Source organism: Dermochelys coriacea, chromosome 11 (genome assembly GCF_009764565.3).
Source record: "Dermochelys coriacea isolate rDerCor1 chromosome 11, rDerCor1.pri.v4, whole genome shotgun sequence".
NCBI classification, from domain to species: Eukaryota; Metazoa; Chordata; order Testudines; family Dermochelyidae; genus Dermochelys; species Dermochelys coriacea.
This window is the reverse complement of record NC_050078.2, coordinates 21861975-21882466: the sequence shown is the minus strand read 5'-3', so window position 1 is coordinate 21882466 and position 20492 is coordinate 21861975. Positions and strand designations below refer to the sequence as shown.

General features: G+C 39.6%; 1 protein-coding gene across 1 annotated transcript in view; it reads left to right on the top strand.

Annotated features, from left to right (window-relative positions):
• Positions 1-20492, top strand: part of LRP1B (LDL receptor related protein 1B) — a 1336604-nt gene that overhangs the window by 935823 nt on the left and 380289 nt on the right. Inside the window, exons 38-41 of the mRNA XM_043505072.1 lie at positions 13410-13536; positions 13687-13838; positions 14126-14250; positions 17424-17795. Of these exons, the coding sequence (XP_043361007.1) occupies positions 13410-13536; positions 13687-13838; positions 14126-14250; positions 17424-17795 (776 nt within the window). The remainder of the gene's footprint in view (positions 1-13409; positions 13537-13686; positions 13839-14125; positions 14251-17423; positions 17796-20492) is intronic.

Genomic DNA, 20492 nt, shown 5'->3' with positions numbered 1-20492 from the left:
AGCAATTCTTGAATATGTCCAAGGAGGAAATAAAACAGTGTTTATGGGATAAGGGAATGGACTCAGCAGAAAGTCTTGCTTCTTATGCTGATCGATACAAGCAGTCCCAGACCGCCAGAGAGGCGGGGCAAGCCAGAACAAAACGGGTGGAGGAAAGAAAGAGGAACAACCCTGGTCACAGTTGGAGTGGATACCAGAAGGGACACCCTCAGACCACACCCTACCTCTGGGGGCAGCCCAAGGCCCCAACTACACACCAAGGAATACTCCAGACACCTTATCGTCCTGCCACACCGTTCTCCAGCAACCCACCTCACCCAGTGACATGTCAGCTGGACGATGTTTTAAATGTAACGAGCTGGGGCATGTGAAGGCCAACTGCCCCAAGAACCCCAACAGATTACGGTTCAATGCACCGGAATCACACCAGAGGTCCTCAGGCCCAGATACCTCCCAGATACCCTCGGAGTGGAGGGAAACTGTGGACGGGAAGAAGGTCACTGCGTGGAGGGACACCAGAGCACAAGTGTCGGCTATCAATGCTTCCTTAGTGGACCTGTCATAAAAATATGGACACAAGAACAAATGGGTATAAACTGGCCACCAGGAAGTTTAGACTTGAAATTAGACGAAGGTTTCTAGCCATCAGAGGAGTGAAGTTTTGGCATAGCCTTCCAAGGGAATCAGTGGGGGCAAAAGATCTATCTGGTTTTAAGATTCTACTCGATAAGTTTATGGAGGAGATGGTATGATGGGATAATGGGATTTTGGTAAGTAATTGATCTTGAAATATTCAGGGTAAATAGGCCAAATCCCCTGAGATGGGATATTAGATTGATGGGATCTGAGTTACCCAGGAAAGAATTTTCTGTAGTATCTGGCTGGTGAATCTTGCCCATATGCTCAGGGTTTAGCTGATTGCCATATTTGGGGTTGGGAAGGAATTTTCCTCCAGGGCAGATTGGGGAGGCCCTGGAGGTTTTTCGCCTTCCTCTGTAGCATGGGGCGTGGGTGACTTGAGGGAGGCTTCTCTGCTCCTTGAAGTGTTTAAACCATGATTTAAGGACTTCAATAGCTCAGACATAGGTGAGGTTTTTCGTAGGAGTGGGTGGGTGAGATTCTGTGGCCTGCGCTGTGCAGGAGGTCAGACTAGATGATCAGAATGGTCCCTTCTGACCTTAGTATCTATGAGTCTATAAATAAAGGGAAGGGTAAACACCTTTAAAATCCCTCCTGGGCAGAGGAAAAACCCTTTCACCTGTAAAGGGTTAAGAAGCTAGGATAACCTCGCTGGCACCTGACCACAATGACCAATGAGGAGACAAGATACTTTCAAAGCTGGAGGGAGAGAGAAACAAAGGGTCTGTCTGTCTGTGTGATATTTTTGCCAGGGACAGAAGAGGAATGGAGTCTTAGAACTTAGTAAGTAATGTAGCTAGATATGCATTAGATTATGATTTCTTTAAATGGCTGAGGAAATAAGCTGTGCTGAATAGAATGGATATTCCTGTCTTTGTGTCTTTTTGTAACTTAAGGTTTTGCCTAGAGGGATTCTCTGTTTTGAATCTAATTACCTTGTAAGGTATTTACCATCCTGATTTTACAGAGGCGACTCTTTTTACCTTTTCTTATATTAAAATTCTTCTTGTAAGAAATTGAATGTTTTTTTCATCACTTGGTTGCCACCCCTTACCATCATCAAACAAATGGCCTGGTGGAGAAATTTAATGGAACTTTGGGGGCCATGATACGTAAATTCGTAAATGAGCACTCCAATGATTGGGACCTAGTGTTGCAGCAGTTGCTCTTTGCCTACAGAGCTGTACCACATCCCAGTATAGGGTTTTCACATATTTGAACTTGTATATGGCCGCAAGGTTAAGGGGCCATTACAGTTGGTGAAGCAGCAATGGGAGGGGTTTACACCTTCTCCAGGAACTAACATTCTGGACTTTATAACCAACCTACAAAACACCCTCCAAATCTCTTTAGCCCTTGCTAAAGAAAACCTACAGGATGTTCAAAAAGAGCAAAAAGCCTGGTATGATAAACATGTCAGCGAGTGTTCCTTCAAAGTAGGGGACCATGTCATGGTCTAAAAGGTGCTTCAGGCCCATAAAACGGAAGCATCGTGGGAAGTGCCATTCACAGTCCAAGAACGCCTGGGAGCTTTTAATTATCTCATAGCATTCCCCATCTCCAACCGAAAGCCTAAGATGTACCGTATTAATTCTCTGAAGCCCTTTTATTCCAGAGAATTAAAGGTTTCTCAGTTTACAGCCCAGGAATGAGATGATGCTGAGTGGCCTGAAGGTGTCTACTACAAAGAGAAAAGTGCTGGTGGCATGGAAGAGGTGAACCTCTCCATGACCTTTGGGCATATGCAGTGACAGCAAATCAAAAAGCTGTGCACTAGCTACGTGCCAACATTCTCAACCATCCCAGGACTGATTGAATGGGCATACCACTCCGTTGACACAGGTAATGCCTACCCAATTAAAGCCCAACCTTACCGGGTGTCTGCTCAAGCTAAAACTGCTATAGAACGGGAGATCCAGGATATGCTACAGACAGGGGTAATCCGCTCCTCTGGAAGTGCATTGGCATCTCCAATGGTTCTAGTTTCCAAACCAGATGGGGAGATATGTTTTTGCATGGACTACCGTAAGCTAAATGCTGTAACTCGCCCAGACAACTATCCAATGCCATGCACAGATGAACTATTAGAGAAATTGGGATGGGCCCAGTTCATCTCTACCTTGGACTTAACCAAGGGGTACTGGCAGGTACCGGTAGATGAATCCGCCAAGGAAAGGTCAGCCTTCACCACACATATCGGGCTGTATGAATTTAATGTACTCCCTCTTGGCCTGCGGAATGCACCCGCCACCTTCCAAAGATTTGTAGATGGTCTCCTAGCAGGATTGGGAGAAAATGCAGTCACCTACCTTGACAATGTGGTCATATTTTCGGATTCATGGGCCGAACACCTGGAACATCTACAAAAAGTTTTCGAGCACATAAGGGAGGCAGGACTAACTGTTAAGGCTAAGAAGTGTCAAATAGGCCTAAACAGAGTGACTTACCTTGGACACCAGGTGGGTCAAGGAACTGTCAACCCCCTACAGGCCAAAGTGGATGCTATCCAAAAGTGGCCTGTTCCAAAGTCAAAGAAACAGGTCCAATCCTTCTTAGGCTTGGTCAGATATTACAGGTGATTTGTACCGCAATACAGCCAAATCACCTCCCCACTGACAGACTTAAGCAAAAAGAAACAGCCAAATGCAGTGCAGTGGACCGAAGAGTGTTGAAAGGCCTTTAACCAGCTTAAAGCGACACTCATGTCTGACCCTGTGCTAAGGGCCCCAGACTTCGACAAACCGTTCCTAGTAACCATAGATGTGTCCGAGCGTGGTATGGGAGCAGTTTTAATGCAGGAAGGACCGGATCAAGAGTTCCATCCTGTAGTGTTTCTCAGCAAGAAGCTGTCTGAGAGGGAAAGCAACTGGTCAGTCAGTGAAAAAGAATATTACGCCATTGTCTACGCTCTGGAAAAGCTATGCCCATACATTTGGGGACGGCGTTTCCACCTGCAAACTGACCATGCTGTGCTATAGTGGCTTCATACCGCCACAGGAAATAACAAAAAACTTATTGGTGGAGTTTAGCTCTCCAAGATTTTGATTTCGACATCCAACACATCTCAGGGTCTTCTAACAAAGTGGCTGATGCACTCTCCCGTGAAAGTTTCCCCGAATCGACTGGTTTAAATCATCCTTGAGATGTGGAAAATATTGTTAGTCTTTATATACTTATATATTTAGAAGTGCATGTGTCTTATTAACTCTATTTTCTCCTAGAGCTCCAGGAAGAAATCACAGCCAGCATTTCACATTATCTGTGATTTGGGGGGCATGTCATAAATATAAAGGGAAGCATAAACACCTTTAAATCCCTTCTGGACAGAGGAAAAACCCTTTCACCTGTAAAGGGTTAAGAAACTAAGATAACCTCGCTGGCACCTGACCAAATGACCAATGAGGAGACAAGATACTTTCAATGCTGGGGAGGGGAGGAGGGGGAAAAACAAAGGGTCCTGTCTGTCTGTGTGATGTTTTTGCCAGGACCAGAGCAGAAATGCAGGTCAGAACTCCTGTAAAGAGTTAATAAGAAATCTAATTAGGTATGCGTTAGATTCTGTTTTGTTTAAATGGCTGATAAAATAAGTTATGCTGAATGGAATGTATATTCCTGTTTTTGTATCTTTTTGTAACTTAAGGTTTTGCCTAGAGGGATTCTCTATATTTTGAATCTGATTACCCTGTAAGGTATTTACCATCCTGATTTTACAGAGGTGATTCTTTTACTTTTTCTTTCATTAAAATTCTTCTTTTAAGAACCTGATTGCTTTTTCATTGTTTTTAAGATCCAAGGGTTTGGGTCTGTGTTCACGTATGCACATTGGTGAGGATTTTTATCAAGCCTTCCCAAAGAAAGGGGGTGTAGGGCTTGGGAGGATATTTTGAGGGGAGACGTTTCCAAGTGGGCACTTCCCCTGTTCTTTGTGTAACACTTTGGTGGTGGCAGCTTTTAACCTAAACTGGTAAGAATAAGCTAAGGGAGTCTTTCATGCAGGTCCCCACATCTGTACCCTAGAGTTCAGAGTGGGGAAGGAACCTTGACACCTATCTACTTCTGCTAACAGTTCAAGGCCTTGTTTCTTGTCTTCAGAACAACTAATGGATTAGAACTCAGCTATGTGAGTGACACATCTCTATCTATGAATTGCCAGGACAGCTGCTCTGGGACAGAGCACTTCAAAAAGCTCCGAATGAAGCACAGTAGAGTCAGATAAAGTACTCTTGCCCAAAAGGACTTGCATGTTGAAACAAGCTCCAACTTCAAAGCAAATGTTTTAATGAAGATGTGATCACCATTATTTATATATTCCTCAAGTAGAATTACTTATGCCTGACTAGGGAAAACTCACAAGAAGTTTCTGTGAAGTCTAATAGGGACCTTATTGTGCAGATTTATTTTACCTGGGGAGTTCCTGCAGGTTGCAGTTGTGAGCTCTATAAATAAATCCCCCACCCTAAAAGAGCTGGGAAGTGTAAGAAAAGAAACAGTCAGCTACTCCCAAGTATTTGGGGAGGAGAGAGGGATTGTAGCCCTAGTCTTCATTCTGCAGAGACATCTAAAATCTGAAACATGCTTATGGGGGAGGGTAGATCCAGAAGCCTTGAGTGGGAATGAATGTTACCCTGAATATTCTCAGGAGTCTTTTATTCTAAGACTCAAAAATGCCACTCGAGATAAATTCTTAAGTTGTAAACTCGACCCAGCCCCTGCACATCTGTGGTTTCTTCAGGAAAGAATGAAGTCTCTGTGGCTAAAGCATCTTTGGATAGGTGGGTGGTGGTAATAAATTCTTTATTATGGGAGATGTAGGCCTCCTTTCCTCACTTCTCCCCCTCTTGTCTTCTTACTAGATAAACCTGTAATAGCTTCTTATACCCTAGCTCTAAGTCAATGAAACCGAAGTTGACAACTGCAAAAGGGAAGTGAAAATGACTATTTTTAAACCCTTATAAATAAAGCTGGGAGAGAAATTGTTTTCTTATCCCTTGAAAATTTTAGAGATGTTGACAATTTTTTCATTCTGCATTGGGAAGAACCAGAGACCTTTCAATATTTTTTTCACAAAAAAACAAGAGTGTGAGTAAAATCACAGAATAGCCAGTAGTTCAGTGTTTATGGCACTCATGGGATGTAGCAGGGAGGGGAGAACCAGATTTGAGCCCCTATTTTCTCTGCATGAGTACAGGGACTTGTATCTATTGTATCTGTGTTGAGTCTCTTAACCATAGGGCTATCAATCTCTCTGTGGCCCAAGGAATGTTTAATTAGTTATACAAAGTGCAACAGCTCCAACAGGAGAGATCACAGACTATAACCCATTTGTTAGGGCACTCACCTGTGATATAAGAGAACTGTGTTCAAATCCTTGCTGTCAGTCAGGCATCTCCCCAGTCTTCTGCATCCTATGTGAATACAGGCAGATATCTTTAGGGAAACCTCTCTCTTTCTCTGGTTTTGAGCAGAAATACCATCATGGATCTGGGAAACATTCCTGAAAATTTTAATCAAAACAGCCCCTTTCAAATCTGATGAATTGATGTTTTCTCTCAAAAAACAAATTGTCATAAAATTCCCAACCAATTCAGTTTATTACTTCTGCCAGTCACAGCAAAATATAAACCATGCATTATTCAGCCCCTTCTGATAATGTTTCTAGATAGTATGGTTTGTTACTGAATAAGTTCAGAAAGGCACCTTAAACCTATACAACTATTTGTCTGCCACACCTCACTTATGCCTGGTCTTGCAAGATGATATGGATTTGACTAATTTTGATTTTCTTGGATGAAGCCAAGAAGGTTCCTGATTAGTTTTGTATTTTGACTTTATTAATTTACCTAATTCACACTGAAAAACATCCCTCTGTCCCATTCAAATTAATCTCAGATATTTCATATTAACTTCAAGTAGATTAAGCCTAACGTCATCTCTTTTCACCCTGTTGTTTTAAAGTTAATTAATCCCAGGAAAACATCCAGTGCCCATCTTGTCCTTCCCACAAATGTGCTTAAGTAGTTAGCTTTGCCTTACCAGCAAGGTAAGTTTTACTGGGACAAGTCCTAAAGTTGTTTCAAAAGTAGTTGCTCTAGCACATCTTTCGTCTCTATATAGGGAAGTGCCATCTTCAGAGATCCACAAGATAAGTACATTGACACCCTTCTGGGAAGGTCCTATACATTTTTCCATATCAGTTAGCAACATCTATGCTCTGTCATTCTGCTAGTGTTCTTCCCCTACAAACTTCTGGTTAAGAGTCCCAAATTAATATTTACCTTACTAGATATGGTTTTCATTGTAACTGAAGTTGTCTCAGACAAACAGTTACAGCTCTAAGAGACAGGTTTCAGAGTAGCAGCCGTGTTAGTCTGTATTCGCAAAAAGAAAAGGAGTACTTGTGGCACCTTAGAGACTTAACAAATTTATTAGAGCATAAGCTTTCGTGAGCTACAGCTCACTTCATCGGATGCATTTGGTGGAAAAAACAGAGGGGAGATTGATATACACACACAGAGAACATGAAACAATGGGTTTATCATACACACTGTAAGGAGAGTGATCACTTAAGATAAGCCATCACCAGCAGCAGCGGGGGGGGGGGGGGGGAGGAAAACCTTTCATGGTGACAAGCAAGGTAGGCTATTTCCAGCAGTTAACAAGAATATTTGAGGAACAGTGGGGGGTGGGGTGGGGTGGAGGGGAGAAATAACATGAGGAAATAGTTTTACTTTGTGTAGGTCGGAGTATGAACAATAGGCTACTAGGCAGCTCTCCAACACTACTTTCTACAAGCCATTACCCTCTGATCCCACTGAGAGTTACCAAAAGAAACTACAACATTTGCTCAAGAAACTCCCTGAAAAAGCACAAGAACAAATCCGCACGAACACACCCCTAGAACCCCGACCTGGGGTATTCTATCTGCTACTCAAGATCCATAAACTTGAAAATCCTGGATGCCCCATCATCTCAGACATTGGCACCCTGACAGCAGGATTGTCTGGCTACGTAGACTCCCTCCTCAGACCCTACGTTACCAGCACTCCCAGCTATCTTCGAGACACCACTGACTTCCTGAGGAAACTACAGTCCCTTGGTGATCTTCCTAAAAACACCATCCTAGCCACTATGGATGTAGGAGCCCTCTACACCAACATTCCACACAAAGATGGACTACAAGCCGTCAGGAACAGTATCCCCGATAATGTCATGACTAACCTGGTGGCTGAACTTTGTGACTTTGTCCTCACCCATAACTATTTCACTTTTGGGGACAATGTATACCTTCAAATCAGCGGCACTGCGATGGGTACCCGCATGGCCCCACAGTATGCCAACATTTTCATGGCTGACTTAGAACAACGCTTCCTCAGCTCTCGTCTCCTAATGCCCCTACTCTACTTGCGCTACATTGATGACATCTTCATCATCTGGACCCATGGAAAAGAAGCCCTTGAGGAATTCCACCATGATTTCAACAATTTCCATCCCACCATCAACCTCAGCCTGGACCAGTCCACACAAGAGATCCACTTCCTGGACACTATGGTGCTAATAAGTGATGGTCACATAAACACCACCCTATATCGGAAACCTACTGACCGCTATTCCTACCTACATGCCTCTAGCTTTCATCCAGATCATAACACATGATCCATTGTCTACAGCCAAGCTCTACGATATAACCGCATTTGCTCCAACCCCTCAGACAGAGACAAACACCTACAACATCTCTATCATGCATTCCTACAACTACAATAACCACCTGCTGAAGTGAAGAAACAGATTGACAGAACCAGAAGATTACCCAGAAGTCACCTACTACAGGACAGGCCCAACAAAGAAAATAACAGAACCCCACTAGCCGTCACCTTCAGCCCCCAACTAAAACCTCTCCAACGCATCATCAAGGATCGACAACCTATCCTGAATGACGACCCATCACTCTCACAGATCTTGGGAGACAGGCCAGTCCTTGCTTACAGACAGCCCCACAATCTGAAGCAAATACTCACCAGCACACAACAGAAGCTTGTCACCATGAAAGGTTTTCCTCCTCCCCCCGCCCCCCCCCCGCTGCTGGTGATGGCTTATCTTAAGTGATCACTCTCCTTACAGTGTGTATGATAAACCCATTGTTTCATGTTCTCTGTGTGTGTATATCAATCTCCCCTCTGTTTTTTCCACCAAATGCATCCAATGAAGTGAGTTGTAGCTCACGAAAGCTTATACACCACACAACAGAACCACCAACCCAGGAACCTATTCTTGCAACAAAGCCCGTTGCCAACTCTGTCCACATATCTATTCAGGGGACACCATCATAGGGCCTAATCACATCATCCACACTATCAGAGGCTCGCTCACCTGCGTATCTACCAATGTGATATATGCCATCATGTGCCAGCAATGCCCCTCTGCCATGTACATTGGTCAAACTGGACAGTCTCTACGTAAAAGAATGAATGGACACAAATCAGACGTCAAGAATTATAACATTCAAAAACCAGTTGGAGAACACTTCAATCTCTCTGGTCACTCGATTACAGACCTAAGAGTGGCTATCCTTCAACAAAAAAGCTTCAAAAACAGACTCCAACGAGAGACTGCTGAATTGGAATTAATTTGCAAACTGGATACAATTAACTTAGGCTTGAATAGAGACTGGGAATGGATGAGTCATTTCACAAAGTAAAACTATTTCCCCATGTTATTTCTCCCCCCCCGCCCCACCCCACCCCCCACTGTTCCTCAGATATTCTTGTTAACTACTGGAAATAGCCTACCTTGCTTGTCACCATGAAAGGTTTTCCTCCTCCCCCCCCCCGCTGCTGGTGATGGCTTATCTTAAGTGATCACTCTCCTTACAGTGTGTATGATAAACCCATTGTTTCATGTTCTCTGTGTGTGTATATCAATCTCCCCTCTGTTTTTTCCACCAAATGCATCCAATGAAGTGAGTTGTAGCTCACGAAAGCTTATGCTCTAATAAATTTGTTAGTCTCTAAGGTGCCACAAGTACTCCTTTTCTTTTAGCTCTAAGAGAAAGACTAACAAGTGTTTAGTTGAACTAAATAATGAAGAACTGTTTTTCTGAAGTCAGCATTCAATCTAACTTCTATGTCAAGAAAATAATGCTGATTAAACATGTGAATACAAATATAGTTAATCTTGGAGATGCTGATTACAATTCCATAGTTGAGTGCATTGAAAATGTAGTTAAAGTGAGCTTTTAATGACTCATTTTTGGAATTTGTGACAGATTCTATTTCTTATGTCACTTAATATTTTAGAAACTTAGAAGTTACCTGCTGTAGTTGTTAAATTCTATAGAGTAAGATATGTATTATATTTAATATTTGAGTAATAAAATATTATTTTTCATATTTCCATTACTTTCATTTATGGCATAAAGTTGAAAGATGAATGCCTTTTACAATGGACAGGAAAGATATATTACTACAAAGAAACTAGTATACGATGCTTTTAACCGGAGTGCTCGTTAAAATGGACTTCCTTTTTGTCTAGCCCCTGTGACAAAGCCTCCGTGGGTCCCGCATTTCCTGGCAGATTTCACTAGCCTCAGTGGCTCACTGTGACCCTCCACGTAACCCTTCTTTCTCTAGAGACAAGGGTCACAGTCTACTGAGCCATAAGCCAGCGAGGGAGGAGAGGAGAAGTTATCCTTCCTTGCACAGTCTCTGTTGTCTCCCAGTTTCAGTGATTAATCAGGGGCAAAGGTGGGGGGGAGGGAGCCTGGGCCCACCCTGTACTCCGGGCTCCAGCCCAGGGATCCTAATAGTATTAGCTATGGTAGCTGACCTTTTAGAAACATGACATGTACAATTCCCTGGGCTACTTCCCCCACAGCAGCCCTCACTTCCTCAAGCTCCACTTCACCCTTACCTCAGGGCCTCCTTCTTTCTGCCTGATATGGTGTGTACTACTCAGCCTCTCCAACCGCGCAACTTCTTCCCACAGCTCCTGACATGCATACCCACCTGACTAACTGGGAAGCTTTTAACTAGTTTCAGCCAGCCCCTGATTGGCTTCAGGTGTCCCAATCAACCTAGCCTTCTTCCTGCCTTCTGGAAAGTTCTTAATTGGCCCCAGGTGTCTTAATTGACCTGGAGCAGCTGCCATTTCACTTATCCTGATACCAGGGATTTGTTTAGCCTGGAGCTAATATATCTATCTCCCACTACTCTTCCATAACCATCTGGCCTTGCCCCATCACACCCCTTACAGCACCTACACTCCTCCTTCCCTACAGTTGTTGCTTCTGGCATCATTCCCTGCAACCCTATTTTAATGCTCCTCCAAAGTCAATCCAGCATCCATATTCTCACACTCATGTAGCTGCATTTAACTAATTTATATTAAATAAATTCATGCCTCATTAGCATGCCAAGCTATACAAGCGTTGCCAAAGTGATAGCCAGATAGAACACTCAGGTCTTTCTCCCTTGGAGATACAATCTGCCCAAGATGAACCTGGGTCAACTGGGGAGTAGACTGCCTTTACAAGCTTTCATTTGGTTAAAGAGTGTCTGTGCATGCTTCATGAGTTCAGAGTGCATTTAATAAGTATATAATGTTGCATTTAGTGTGGAGCTACATTTTCAACAACATTGTCCACTTTATATATAGAAAAGAGGAATCTATTATTAAACTCCATTTTTGCATGTTCTGAGTTATTGATAGCTATTTGTTTTGAGGATGCTGTCTCTGTAGAAAGTAGTAGTGGACTAGACATAAGAAATCTCTTATTAAAAGAAAGATTCTGCTCATTTCTTGCTAGAGGAAGCCAGGAAGAGTTTGAAATCCTCGCTAAAAATCTTTCCTCAACTTCATTTAAGCTGTGCCCATGTGTTAACTGTGTTAGTAATTCTTTAGTTAGGACCAGCTTGTGGCCCATTCTGCACAAAGGTGTAATGGAGTAGAAGGGGTGTCATACGTTCCCTCTCTTCCTTTGAGCTGGTGTGCTGTACCACAGCATTCATGTCACAGAAGGAAGCAGGCTCTGTAGACTTGCTACATTCCCTCATTCTGCTCAGAACAGACTGTAGGTAGAGCTTTGTTCTAGGCATCCCTCCTTCCCAGCATGCCCAGTGGTGTAGTTATGAGTAGTTAATTACTGAATTATTGAATGAGTAGATAATTTTGCTCATTTTGCCAGAAAATGGTGAATTAGTATCTTGGTCAGTCTGCTTATATGTTGATCCCCTTCCACCAACCATCTGCCTGTCTTTTGAATATGAATTTCTTATTTTCAGGGTATATTCCATATTTTTAGACTGGAAGGTATCTAATTTATTAAAGGTGCTCCCCGTAATAAATAAATAAATATTCTATATTTGTATTTTAAGGGAATTCAAATTTTTTTTCTTGCAGTTTAACTATATTTTTGGATAATAATTATAGGGCTGTGATTTAATGAGGCACCTCATTAATGACAATTGACATAGCTCCATAGTCAATAGAGCTATGCTATGTACATCAATTAAGAAACTGGTCTTGCTACTCAGATGCATCCATTACATTTCAATATTATGTGTGTGTGTGTGTTTACAGAACATAATGAGATGGTGTAAGAATATAATTATTAAAAATGTAAAGCTCTTCAAAATTACTTAAATATGTTGTAAGTATATGCAAACATAATGTTCTAAAAAGCTGAATTTTTGTTTATTATGGCCTGAGCTTTTTATTCTTTTTTTTGTACTCTTATGTAAGTGTATTTACTAATATATATGAAACAGAAAGTATATTCTGTTTGTGAAAGAACCTTAGCTTCAGACTTTTTTATTTTGGTTTTTGGGCTGTTCGGGAATTGACCTTAACTCTACGTTAATGCAATTTTCTGCTAAATTTGTTAATAGAATACTGGATCTGTTAAGATATATTCTAATGTGTCTCTGATATGCTTATGTTTTGTCAACATATGGAACTACATCAAAATATTTTTATAATAAGTTTGAAAAAGCAGAAATTGGTCCAATAAAAGATATATCACCTACCTTGTCTAACACACACCCCCCCCCACATACATACACACACGTATCTTTGTATCTCAAATCAAAACATAAAGGGAAGAGCAATGCAGTTTTACAAATAAGCTACTGAAATGCAATATATAATAGGCAAATATCACTTACATACGTCATACAAACTAAAGTAGTGGTATTAGGGTCTGATCCAAAGCATATTGAGATCAGTTTAAAGACTCCTCTTGACTTCAGGGTCCTTTTGATCAGGCCCTTAATTATCTTAGCACATAGGGGATATCAAAGTTGACCCAGATTCATTCTTCTCATAGAGGTGAGAAAAGGTTTGCCTTTCTGAGTTTAGCTTTTAGAGTTGTTAATAGGGTCTAGCAGTCACTATAAAGCAGTGTCCCAAATGTTTTGATTGGTCAGAAACCTAGTAGCAACCCATGAAACTACTTGAGCTTTCATATTGATTGCTACATTGTACATTTTTGCCTACCTAGGCATTTGCTAAATAGCAGAGATATTAAAACAAAAGCTCAGATATCAAGGAGTTGATCAAGCAAGTTGAATAAGATGATTAGGCTCTGTAAAGCATATTTCATACTCATCTTTAAACACGCAGTAATGTGTTATTTGTGCCAGTTCAATATCAAAATTCTTTGGAGTTTTATATTTGTAAACATTGATTTTATATCAACTGCACTTATATTTTGTTGCCAAATATATGCAGGTCTGCACATGTTTATCTGTTTATTGTGAATTTCTGCAATATTTTAGGTATTTGTTCTGGACGGAATGGGGACAGACTCCCTGCATAGGCAAGGCACAGTTAGATGGGTCTGAGAAGGTTGTGCTTGTGAGCTTGGGGATTGCCTGGCCTAATGGAATATCCATTGACTATGAGGTGTGTTCCTGTATTTTCCACTATGTATTACATGTGCATTAAATATATTACATTACAAGTTGGTCTTCCACTTTAGCATTCTATTATTTTCATAATACAATTCTCAGACAAAAAGAGGTTGTTGAAGTTTACTTTGAAATTGATCTTTAGGAAAATAAATTATACTGGTGTGATGCTCGTACAGACAAGATAGAAAGAATCGACCTTGAGAGTGGAGGGAACCGGGAGATTGTGCTGTCAGGGAGCAATGTGGATATGTTTTCAGTCGCAGTCTTTGGAGCTTACATCTACTGGTCTGACAGGTAATTTATTTTTCCATAAGTATTTGAGTCTCAAAATGTTGTTTCAGTGCCAGATACTTCACCCTTGTAGGATTAGCCATTCTGTAGCAAGGTCACAGAAAGGATCTCACAAAGCTATGCAATTTCCACAGAAAAGGTGCTTTCGATATTCAAAGCATATCAATGTCACAGAAAAGAGTTGATTTCTTCAGCTTCTAGTAGGCCAGCTGTCTGTCCCATTTTAATTACTTGTTTGATTTTAATTATATGAAGGTTGTTGATCAGCCGTATTCAACTTTTTTTGGCAGAGCACATGCTAATGGCTCGATCAGAAGAGGTCATAAGAATGATGCCACAGATGCTGTGATCATGAGGACTGGCCTGGGAATAAACCTCAAGGAAGTGAAAGTCTTTAACAGACAACGAGAGAAAGGTTTTCTCTTGCTAATTATATTAATAATGACTTTAATATCCTATGTTACTCTTCTTTTGTATTAATTTTGGATAATATGAAAAGCAAAATCATCCTTGTTTATGAAAGTTTTTTTTAATTCTCCCCAATTTTCTTTTTTTTAAATTACAATTTTCTAAATAAAACTGTTACTAAAGAAAATATATGAAACAAAATCCCCCCACCACCCTTTCAATAGTAAAACAAAACAAAAAACCAGAACCATGTGTCTGAGTAGGACATGGGCCTTAAACTGATGTAAAATAATCAACATGGATACCTGGCACTTGTCCATCACAAGTCAGTGATTAAAAATTATCCAGTACCCTGTGCAGGCCTAAGGTACGACTGAAAGGGATCAAAGAAAACTGAGAACTCCAAATGTCATGTTTTACTCTAGACCATAGTTGCTTTGCCACAACTTTTCAATCACTTTCCCCAAAAAAGAGAGGGTTGGAGTTACTACCAAAATTGTGAGATCACCATCCGCTTGTTTGGGGAAACCTGGCAGCCTGCCTTCCCATTGCCAGGAGGCATTAAGGATCAATCAGTAATGGATCAATACCTGCTAACTGATTTTATTAGACAGCCAAAGATCAAAGCTTCCTGATCATCTGTTACAACTTAAGGGAGTGGATAAGTTGACATTGATTTCAGTGAACTTTGGATCAAGCTGAATTCTAGCAGAGATTAGAGTTGTTTCCTCCAAACACATAGTTGCCACCAAAAATACCCAGTGAATCCAGTCTAAATTGAGCATGCACACCGAAGTACATATAAAGTTTAAATTAATAAGGTTTGACATGTACTCTGATAAGACCATGTCTCTGGTGTTCCTGGCATCCACAAAGTGCTGTAATTAAAATATTACACGTCATGGAATCTGTTATGCCTTTTAGAGGATGTTCTGCTTTGTTTTTGTTTTTTGTGGGTTTGTTTTTTCATACATATGGTAGACATAATGCTTACAATAAATAACATTGACTATTTTTAAGGAAAAAAGTTTAACATAGTGTATTTTCATTATTTTTAAAAAGAAGTTTTAGTGATGTTGACTAGAAAGCTCTCTTTTGGACAACATGCTGGGTATTGCCATTGTTAGGGCTCTGTGCATGTGATTTCAGAAGATTAAAGATAATATTTTGTGGATTAAAAACAATTTCCCTCACTCATCTTTAACTGTTTTTTAAAGTGGGCTTAGAAAGCGTTAATGTCTGTTTCCTTGGAAGGACTTTGTGTATTATAGAGCCTGGAAAATAGAAAAATTGGTTGAAAAATAGTCTTTTTTTTAATCACAGGTTTCAGAGTAGCAGCCGTGTTAGTCTGTATTCGCAAAAAGAAAAGGAGTACTTGTGGCACCTTAGAGACTAACAAATTTATTAGAGCATAAGCTTTCGTGAGCTACAGCTCACGAAAGCTTATGCTCTAATAAATTTGTTAGTCTCTAAGGTGCCACAAGTACTCCTTTTCTTTTTTTAAAAAAACTGGTTTTGAACTAGATATTTAAATACTTGATTGTACTAGAAATAGGTGAGACAGTTATTGAAAAAGAAATAAAATGATAAAAAATCTTTTGATGTTAGTTTGAAAAACATGTTTTATTATAGTTGAATTTTTTTAATGCTTTTCAAATTTTTATTAGGCTACATATGTTAAATGTCTTTTGGAGGGGCTGTCAGTAAGGCATGAAGGCAAAGGAAAAAAATGGGGAAAATGTTTTTGGAATTTTATTATTATTTATTATTAATCTAAAAATAGATAAATGAATTTTTAAAATGCAATTAGCTTGCTTCATGACCTGTCTAGCACTAATAAAAAAAAGTTAAGTGACAAGTGATTAATTCTCATTTTTTCTCCCCCAAACATCTGTTTTACCCTTTCCAAAGTACCAATCCTGCACTATGATCTGCAAGCAAACTTCTGTCCCTGCATCAGTGAAATTCTGCATGGTTTCAGGATTATGGCCTTACTGAATGGTATTTAAAATGAATGAAATATAGAAGAAATAAAGTTTCCTATATATCTATATAAATATAGATATATAGATATATATATAGGAAAATATATAGGACATTTTATTTCTTCTATATTTCATTGATTTTAAATGCCATTACAATGTATATATAGAGAGAGGAATATAGGAATATATAGAAGTTTAAGAAAAACTTATCTAGCCTAATAAAACTTTAAAGAACCATCAAAAAAATCTGGGAAAAATGGTGTACAAGTAACTCTTCACAATGTTTTCATTTTATTTTACTATAGTTATCTCCTCAGGGGCAAGGATATGTGTAATAACTTTCAAGTTTTTTCTAACTTTATCTTAACAAAAAGAAATGGTGACAGTGTTTATACTCATAAAAGAGCTATTGTTTTCATTGAGACGGATAGCCAGTTTAAAATATAGCAATAAAATAAATGAATGAATTAATAAATAAATAAATATGTTTAAAATAAATGTGCCCTGAGTTACCTGACAAATTTTGTGGTTTTACAACCACAAAACAACTTTTTAAAAATGTGTTTTTCTCCACTCTTGTCAAGTGAACTATGGAAGCTAGTGAAACAGACTATGTATAAAGTACTGAAAAGACAGACAAAAATACTTTCTCTGCAATTTCTGAAAGTTTTGTAATCTTTGAAGTTGTAAAATCACACAGAAGTTATTATTTTGACAATAATTCCTTAATTGTGTACATTTGGTAAGGGGAATATTTTTAAGTCATAAATCAAAGGAATTGAAAATAAAATGTTAGCAAATAGCTGTACATCTAAACATTGAGAAATTGCACAATAAAATATTGGTAATGTATCTTTCTCTTGAACAAGTTAATAAAATTCACAGATTTTCAACTCCTTAAGATTGAATAATTATGTATTGTGTATTTGTAAAATATGTACTATTATTATTTGAAAAAAACATTAATTATCCATGCTCATAAATTCACTTTTAAAAATCGGTTTAGGGTGGTGGTCAGAATTTTGAGATCTAAACAATAATGGTTCATTTTTATTTTCATAGTGCTCTGTTGCATTCACAAATATAACACAAATGGTTACATCAAATAATCCTTCGGATGCACAACAAAAGCTTATTCTGATTTAAGTCAACCAACTGTGACAGTTACAAAAGCCAGACTAATTTTTCGTTACAGGTACTAATGTTTGTGCCAAGAACAACGGTCGATGTCAGCAACTTTGTCTATATCGAGGAAATGCACAAAGAACATGTGCTTGTGCACATGGCTATCTTGGAGAGGATGGAGTTACTTGTCTGCGACATGATGGTTACTTGCTGTATTCAGGAAGGACAATATTAAAAAGTATACATCTTTCAGATGAGACCAATTTAAATTCACCAGTAAGGCCATATGAAAATCCAAACTACTTCAAAAATGTGATAGCATTGGCTTTTGACTACAGCTGGAAAGGAACGGGTACTAACCGTATCTTCTTTAGTGATGCACATTTTGGAAATATACAACTTATTAAAGACAACTGGGCTGGCAGAAAAGTGATAATTGAAAGTAAGTAAACATTTATTTTTATTTTTTTTATTTGTATTGGTAGCCCTTATTAAATAAGGATTTGATGACACTTGGTTTTACTTGATTACACTTGGTTGGGTACAACTAATGAAAGCATACTATACTGTAACATATATAACACAACTATGATAAGTAATAAGATAATCTGTCTACATATTGCAGACTCAATTATCTTACAGCTTCAAAGTCCCCAACTCTGTGTTATTTATGTGATATGCAGGGTGTACAATCCTAAACAGCAGTTAGTATTTACAGTGCAGTTGGAGAGTTATGACATTGTTAATTGTCATTCACAATTTACATTTCAATAGAGTTTATCTCTGCCATTTAATATTCCTAGTGCACTGCATAAGAACCTGTATACACTCGTCAACAAATCTATTATGATTCAAAGTTGCACTTAATAATGTGCCTATGAACTTTTAATATTAGCCAAAGACCAGGCAAAAGAAAGGACTCAATTTTTCAAATAAATTGTGAGTGAACATGCAGATTTCATAGTTTGTGAAAACAGGATGATGCAATATAACAAATTAAAATAGGACATATTTTAAAGACTAGTCTTCTAGGTTTCTGTGCATTTCCATTTGTGGGTGTGATGCTCCTTGGGCTGAACTGTCTAATTGCCTTGAAAAGTTGTTTGTTGGGAGAGTGGGCGGGATATGAATCTTCTATAAGGGTGACATCATTACCCTATTCTGTATAATGGTGTACACCCCCCAAACACCTCATTTGCTGTTGTCACAGAGAACAAATGGGGTTCATCTTTGTGTCAGGTTAAATTATCTATTTATGTATTTATTTTTGTATTTATTTATTTATTTATATTACTATACAAAGATTCCTAGTCATGGACCAAGACCCCATTGTGCTAGGCACTGTTCAAACACAGAACAAAAAGAAAGTCCCTGTCTCAAACAGCTTACAATTTAAGTTGTTCTCTTAGTCTAGTATATGATTATTTTCATGTAATTAGTCAGTGTGGAGGAGTAGAGTACAACTTTAGTGTATGTAGCCATCAGGCTCATGCAGCTTCTCACCGGTGCCATATCAGGCCCGGAGCTCTGTAAGTGCTCCAAGATGTGTGCCTCCTGCCCAGTGATCATACCAAAGACCTATGCCTGTATCCTGTATCTATGTCTGGGCTCAATCCATTTGGTAACCCAGTGCACATTTTGCCACATTTTCCCTCCCAGAACAAGAAGGGAGGGGCACTTGAGGCTACAAATTCATTTGGCTTCTTGGTGCCTACAGCCTGCTACTCCAGGACCCCCATTCAAACAAATATCACAGTCCAGAGCCATGCATTAGTTGTGTGTGTGTTTGTGTATGTGTGTGTGTGTATTTATTTATTTATTTAAAAGGAACTCAGCTTTTTCTGAGGCTGCAATTCCACTTAGTATCTAGTCTCCATGTGGTCCAAGGGTTACTTAAACGACATTCCTCTTCAATAAGTACTACTATTCTTACCTTGATTTCTCAGGTAGAGCATTATGTTGCAGCCCATATTACTGTATTTGGTGTACCATAGATATTTCTTGAAGTCACATCGTTAAAGATGAAGAGCAAAGAAGAGGTTTAGAGCAAAATAAGCACACACGCAAAGTATCCAACTATCTTTCATTAATCCCATCAGAAGACAGCAATATTGTTCACATGTAAGGAGCAGCTGATCTAGAGCCTGAGTCTAGATTTCCCAGGCAGCAGCCACTTCCACAGTTCCTGACCTTGACTTTACATCTTGGCTGCGATACCCAGTTTCTGATTCGGCCTTGTCTTCTGCTTCTGACTTCTGGTTCCTGAGCCTGCATTGATCCACAACTCTGACTCCTGACATCTGGCTGTGATTCTAGCCACTAGGCAAGCCACCCATGACCCAGCCCTGACATTATGAACAGATCACTTTACCTCTCCACATCCACTGCCCCATCAAGAGAATGGAGAAAAATGTTATTTAGGTGCCCAGGAATCCTTGAGTGGCTTTGACTGTGTAGGTGGTCAATAAAATACAAGCAGAGAACATGGTTTTGTGGGACCAAGTGGCACAACTGTTGGCAAAAAATCAAATCTTTCATGATCAGGTAGACAAGCAAGACAGGCAAGCAGGAAATGCCACGCCCAGGTCTGTGTATTGTCACCAGAACATTTTTCCTTTTCTGAGTACACCCAGGACAACCTACCTAAGGAGCTAATCTGTCAGTCAGTGTCTCCTGGTGGGGCTCCAGTCCTCTTTGTAAAGAGAAAAGATGAGTCCCTATGTCTCTGTGTAGGCTACCAGGCACTAAGTCAAGTGATGGTTCAGAACCAATGTCCCTTTCCACTGATCATTATCTCCATCTTAATGGCTGAGCTAACAGCCATATTGCTGGCACTAGCTTGGGCCTTAAATGTGCAGCCACCATGGCCAGGCTGTGTGATTCTTTATCAGGGCTGCAGGCACTTTACAATGGCAAGTCTGACAGAAGAAATGATATACCCAATCAAATATTACTGCTAGAAAGTGAATTGATGCAATTGGATATTGCTAATAGTAGTAATATGGATCCCTACACATGTACATCCCTACACAACTGGAAGACAAAAAATGCCATTAAGCACAAAAAAATTGGCCTGGATAGCCCCTTAAACAAACTGGAATTAAACGCTTAATCAAAATGAACTGAGGAAGGAATGACA